The sequence below is a fragment of the Oryza sativa genome, chromosome 8, assembly GCF_034140825.1.
Source record: "Oryza sativa Japonica Group chromosome 8, ASM3414082v1".
NCBI lineage: Eukaryota > Viridiplantae > Streptophyta > Magnoliopsida > Poales > Poaceae > Oryza > Oryza sativa.
Genome location: NC_089042.1, coordinates 21,377,750 through 21,384,288, shown reverse-complemented (window position 1 = coordinate 21,384,288; position 6,539 = coordinate 21,377,750). Strand labels below are relative to the sequence as shown.

Below are 6,539 nucleotides of genomic sequence, written 5' to 3'. Positions count from 1 at the left end.
ATCCCATTTGCTAAGGTGGATATATATAGTCCGGTGAAACCGACAAGCGAACATGATATGTCAATTTGGCAATTACTATTAAAATGTTTGGTAGATTATTATAGACTCCTTGAGGTTCCACGAGAACCCACAATTTAGCTTGCACTTGCTACATTATTAAAGGATGAAAGTAGAAAAACCACTGCACGCTTCATTTAATTCCTTATTAAATTATGGCAAAACCAGGCTTTCGAGTAACAGTTCCATACACCAAACTTATCTTATGACATTCACTGTATCAAGATTTAAGTATACTTACATCATATATATATCTAGTGAAATAGACCCACTCAATGCTCAATCTCTAAAGTCAAGATCCTATCACATTTTCATCTTGCTATAGTGTTTGTGAGACACAGAGACCGCGAGTTTAATTTACTATTAGAAAAAGCATTTTCGTAGACTTGGGTTTTTTTTTCTAAGCGGGTATGAGCCTCGGAGCCAAATAACCGCATACGAAAAATATAAACTAGAAGTGGATCAGCGTCGGCTGCGGCTCGGACGAGCGGTGGGAGCGGCGTCGGCTGCGGCTCGGAGCGGCTGAGGCGGCGGATCTGACGAGGTGCGGGAGCGGCGGAGACGCCTCCCCTCCCCTCTCTCCCAGATCCGACCGGAGGGGAGAGAGGGCGGTGGTGTGGTGTCGATCTTGGACAAGGGGAGCTCCTCCTCCCAGATCTGGCGGAGGGAGGAGCTCGGGCGCCGGCAGCGGCGGAGGTGCCTCCCCTCCCCTCCCCTCCCTCTCTCCCAAATCCAACCGGAGGAGGGCGGCGGCGCAAGTGACGCTGGTGTGGCGTCGCCATCTCGATAGGGAGAGGGCGGCGGCGGTGCTATGTTGGGCAGCTGGCAACGGCGGCAGCACAGACGGATGGGGATTTATTTTATCTACGACGTATATTTTTTTTAGGCAGGTGGTTCTACTGCCTGTAAAGATGGATTTACCGCCTATGAAAATGATTTTCGTAGGCGGGCTTTTGCCTACAGTAGGTCCTTTTCCCCACTTGGAAAAACTATTTTCGGCTACCTAGATGGAAAAACGATTTTTCTAGTAGTGATTGCTCCGGCCGTCAAATGGGCAGAGATGTATACTATGCTTGAAGGTGTTCGGTGAATTGTTATACCATAAGGCCAAGCTTTTTAGTCGCTATCTTTCCATTTCTTTCATATTTTCCGGCAATATTTGTCCTTTAGTTCAAAATAATTATTAAATCCACGTGAAGCGGCACGTGGACAAGTCAACTCAGCAAAGGTCAGCCATGATGCAACTTCCCTTATTGCTACTACTATACCTTATAAATGAGTAACAGGGCTTCTCAAAATTAATCTAATGTTTAAACCTCATTTTGTGATATCTAGTTTAAGATTTTATGAAATTTACTCTCTCTTCAAACGGAACTGATTAATTTGAGCAAGCATATAATCCATCGTACTTGATTTGACTTGGATTTATGATAAAAAAAGTCCAACTCTGGATGATATTACTATATCATTGTTAATAAGCATGCCGACAAAGTATGCCATCACTATTTTCTTGTGCTTAACAATGAATGAATGGATGAATGCGCATACTTCTCGAACTCCTAAGCTGTATGATTTATTTGCAGTACTATTTTAAATTTATTTTTAACTCTATAATAGTTCATTCATCCATTTATGTACCTAGTACCCTCGAACAATTATCACAAATAATTCATCTATCAACCATTTAGCAGAAAAGAGATTATAATTAACATGGAAACATGTCAGCTCTAAGAGCAAGTTTAATAGTATAGCCAACTATTAGCTCCAATTCATCTCATTCATACAATAGTTACATAGTGCACTATTAATACATGGTCCCACCTGTCACACATACACTGCGTCTTGAAGTCCGTGCTACAGCTGGCTACAAATTTGTAGCCCGCTACTCTTCTCTCTCCTCATTTATCTTCTTAAAATATGTTTACAGCTGGCTTATAGCCTGTTATTGTATATGCTCTAAAGAGGTCAAATGTGGAAAACACACACACAAGAGGTGCAATTAATTAATTTATTCTCAATTCGTTTTCTTGACTGTGATCTTGTTTATAACCTTTTCGTCTACAAGAAAGCTGATGTGTGATAGATAGAACAAAACCAATTACATGAGAAAATATAACAAATCCAGGTCTCGTTTGAGACATGGGATTGTAGCAAGAAAACATGCATGCAAAAATTATATACTCGTCTTTTCAATTTCTTTAGTTAGGTAACCCCAACAAAAACATTTATTAAATTAACTTGCTTTGAAGAAAAACGGAAATTAAAGCAGCAATTAACTGTTGAGACTAGCTATACTGAAGGACGACCTAGAAACTTTGGGTGCACAAAAAGATGTAGGTAGGTAGCAATATACCCTTAGGTCGATCGATATATTATTGTATTCAAGCGATATTTATAACAGAGATGTGTACTCCTCCATCGATCAAGGCTGTGTTTAGTCCTTTCAAATTTTCAAAAATTCCGTCACATCAAATGTTTAGATACATACATAGAGTATTAAATATGGATGAAAAAACACCCAATTACATAGTTTGCATGTAAATTGCGAGACGAATCTTTTGAGCCTAATTACGCCATGGTTTGACAATGTGGTGCTGCAGTAAATATTTACTAATGATAGATTAATTAGACTTAATAAATTCGTCTCGTAGTTTACATGCGGAATATGTAATTTGTTTTGTTATTATTCTACGTTTAATATTTTAAATGTGTGTCCGTAAACTTAAAAATTTTTGGCTGGGGAACTAAACACGGCCCAAGTTAACATCAAATGTTAACTGCAGAGGCAAAGGTGCTTAAATGCAATGTCAGATTCTATGGCCGTGCCCTCCAGTGGTCGCCATCAGCATGGACAAATTAGGTTAAGTGTCCTATTAATTAGTCATAGCAGCGAGGCAAAGCCAGTTGCAACCCTGAGGTTTGTCCAAGTTGAGTATTATAGGGGATCTGCATTAGCTAGTGAGAGACAAGGGCATGACACATTGCCCTGCACATTAATTCGAATCCCTTTCTACACATATATATCTATACACCATATTTATATGGATGCATCTCTATACACAAATTGAATTTAAATCGAGGAGGGATTAGTCGCGTATTTATGGAGAAAAAAACAAAGTGTTTCCTTCAATTGGAGAGGATGAAGGGTACATTTCTAATGCTACTTTTTGTTGCTAATCTGAGGCAACAAACTAATTAATTGATGATTACTGACATTTCTAATTTTCCCTCCATAATAGTGTCATGCTTACAACGAGATTGTAATTATGAGATTAGTTTTCTCTTTTCCCGGTTTTTCAGGTTAGTTTTTATGTGAAAAAAAAAACTGATTTTCTTTTTTTTTTGGTGGGGTGGTGGTTTTTATATGGAGAAGGGAGGAGAAGGACAACTCAGTTTTTAAGGTAATAAAAAGATACTGACGAGTATCAATTTGCTCCTTTTGTAAGTTCACTTATTATTCAACATGCAAACATTAAGAGATGGTACTAGCAAATTTTTCATTGTTGCAAGTATATAGGAGAATATTACAGTAGTAGTGTCATGAATAAAATTCAGAAAATTAAGATACACATGGGACATGCATGGTTAGCTGAGATAGAGTATATACACATCAAGTACTCACTACTCAGTACGTACTAGAAGCAAGCATTAGATGCATCACAATACCATATGATTCTCATGAATTAGTGCGCATCAAATCAATGCGTGAGACCACGCTATATCAATGTGTACGACTCTTACATTTAAGACTCGCTATTATTTTTTGCGATTTTCCATTTAATACTTGATCATCTCTAGCTATAGTATCAAACGTATCATATCCTTGTAGAAAATTAACTGTGAATAATACCGATGAGTACATTTCCTAGTACATTTCACTCGAAGATGTATCATAGCACTCGTCCGTGAATTGCAAAAATTACTCGCAATAACCCAGCTTGAAGTAGTACCACTGGTAAGTTAAACTCTCTTGCACCTAGTATTAATTAATTAATTAATTACAACAAATCGAACACAAATATATATGTACCAAGGATATATTATAACATTTACTGGTACTACTGATATATATATAAGATTTATGTTATTAAAGAAGATGTACATTTCTATTGTTTGCCAACCTCCATTTCATGACTGGCTCATCTCACAATGGATCCAAGTCATGCATCCACCATGGATTAGTATAGACTACTATATAGAAACTTACAAATTAAGATGATCAGTTCCAAACCCTAACAACGAATTAAAACTCAAAAAGAAGAAGAGAGAATATAACTAGATTTAACTATGCTAGATCAACACCAGCTTTGTGCTTTTGATGATCTAAATCACCAAGGATTGATTGGCTTTGTTCTTCAAGGCTAGTCACATTTATTGTCACCTTTTTTTTGTCCCCTCATTTTTTTTTCCTTTTTTCACTTGCACTAAAAGAACTCACTCGGGTCCCCCAATGGCACCACCACGTCCATGAGCCCCACCTCGCCGTGGCCCATGCCGTCGTCGAGCAGCCAGCTCTCCAGCATGGAGAACGCCGGCGGCGGCGGCGGCGGCGGCGCGCCGGCGGTCTCCTCGTCCTTCGTCTTGCTGGTGACCGTCGAGCCGTCGGGCGTCGGCGCCGTGGCGCCGCCGCTGTGGCTGGCCTCCCCGGACAGCACCGACGCCGCCGACGACCTCGACCCGGAGGACGGCGTCGTCGTCGTCTTGCCGCCGCCGCCGCCGGGGCGCATCCAGCCCTCCAGGAGCCGCGCGATGTTCTCGGCGCTGGATGCGTACGACGTCGCCGCCTGCGACGACGGCGGCGCCGTGGCGCCCGACGACGAGTCCAGCGGCTTGGCCGGCGGCGAGGGGTCCAGCGAGAGCGCGTCGCGGAGCGCCTGGCGCGCGGTGTGGATGTCCGTCTGCAGGCGCCGCTCCCACTGCCCCTTCGGCGCAGCCGCCCTGGTCTTCACCTCGCCGGCGCCACCTCCCTCGCCGTCGTCGCCGCCGCCGCCGGTGGCGCTCATCTTCTTGAGCTTCTTCTTGAGGTGCGTGTTCCAGTAGTTCTTGATGTCGTTGTCCGTCCTCTCCGGCAAGTAGGACGCGATCGCCGCCCACCTAACCAAAAATCAAGAACCGCCAAAAAAAAAAAACGCAAGCGCGCACTTTAATTAGGGCTCCAAAAACCAACCCATCCATCAATCACTCAACCTCGATCGCCAAGAATTTCATCTTCCGATTCACGAAACGACGTAAATTAAACCAAAAAAAAAATTACCTGTTGCCGAGGAGGGCCTGGAGGTGGACGATGAGCTTCTCCTCCTGGTCGGTGAAGTTCCCCCGCTTGATCCCCGGCCGGAGGTAGTTGGTCCACCGGAGCCGGCAGCTCTTGCTGCACCGCATCAGCCCTGCACACACGCACAACCATCGCCGGCCGGTCGATCAGAACACCGCCCACCGCCGGCGACAAAAACCAAAGGGGATCGGTGGTGGTGGTGGCTCACCGGTGTTGGTGGGCACGGCGCGCCAGTTGCCCGGGCCGTGCTCCTGGACGTAGGCGACGAGCATGAGGTCCTCCTCCGGCGTCCACGGCCCCTTCTTCACCTCCGCCTTCACGCAGCACGGCGGCCTCCCCATCAATCCCCACCACGGCACCACCTCCTCCAACTCCAACGACGATGAACAAGAAGAAGAAGAAGAAGAAGAAGAAGAAGAAGAAGAAGATACTCTCCACTCCACTCCACTTCACCACCTCCGCCTAGAGACCGACCTAGCAATCAAGGGGAGGAGGAGGAAGGAGAAGGTAGGGAAGCAAGAGAGAGACAGGAGTCCAACCGAGACGGCAATGGGGGGGGGGGGGGGCGGGGTCGGCGGTGAGTCTCCGGCGGAATATATAGGCGGCCCCGCGGCGTCGCACAGCTGGGTTTGGGTTTGACCTACTAGCCGCCAAGGCGAGTGAGGTGGACGACCCAACAACCTGCTCCTGCTCGATCGACGAGTCCACATACACGGCCACGGCCACGGCGACTCTACTGACCTGTGACGTGGCAGTGGAGTTTGTAGTAGTAGTAACTTTTTTTTTGTTTAGGAGAGGAGTAATTTATTTGCTAGGGACAAAAAGAAGTGAGCTCACTGGGTCATTAAGGAGTAACTGAAACGTGGTTGAGTGGGCCTGGTGGGCTTTCTGGGCCGGCCCGTTAGACCGGGTGGGTAGAATTGTTCTGGTTCGGGAGATATGCTCTTTGTCGTGATTTTTACTATCAGACTCTCCTCAAAATTAAACAAGGGACTAGCTACGGAGTTGTCGACAGTTTTTGAGGTCCAAAACTTTCAAATTTTTTAACTACAGAATTTATCATCAATGGTTATAAGGAAACAATCCACACTAGTACAAACCATGAATTTTAGTGTCCAAGCTGATTGAACAACAAGAAATTGGCCTACATGTAGAATGGAAAAAAAACTTTCAAATTCAAAAGTAATATGCGCTCCTAAAAAAATTGCAA

At 44.4% G+C, this 6,539-nt stretch overlaps 1 protein-coding gene across 1 annotated transcript; it reads right to left on the bottom strand.

The window, feature by feature from the left end:
* Positions 1 to 4,095: 4,095 nt before the first annotated feature.
* Positions 4,096 to 5,922, bottom strand: LOC9272734 (myb-related protein 306). The gene is made up of 3 exons (XM_015793471.2): positions 5,538 to 5,922; positions 5,312 to 5,441; positions 4,096 to 5,151 (listed from the first exon to the last, which is right to left on the bottom strand). The coding sequence occupies exons 1-3, from the start codon at positions 5,668 to 5,670 to the stop codon at positions 4,482 to 4,484; spliced, it is 933 nt and encodes a 310-aa protein (XP_015648957.1). The 5' UTR covers positions 5,671 to 5,922; the 3' UTR covers positions 4,096 to 4,481.
* Positions 5,923 to 6,539: the final 617 nt, after the last annotated feature.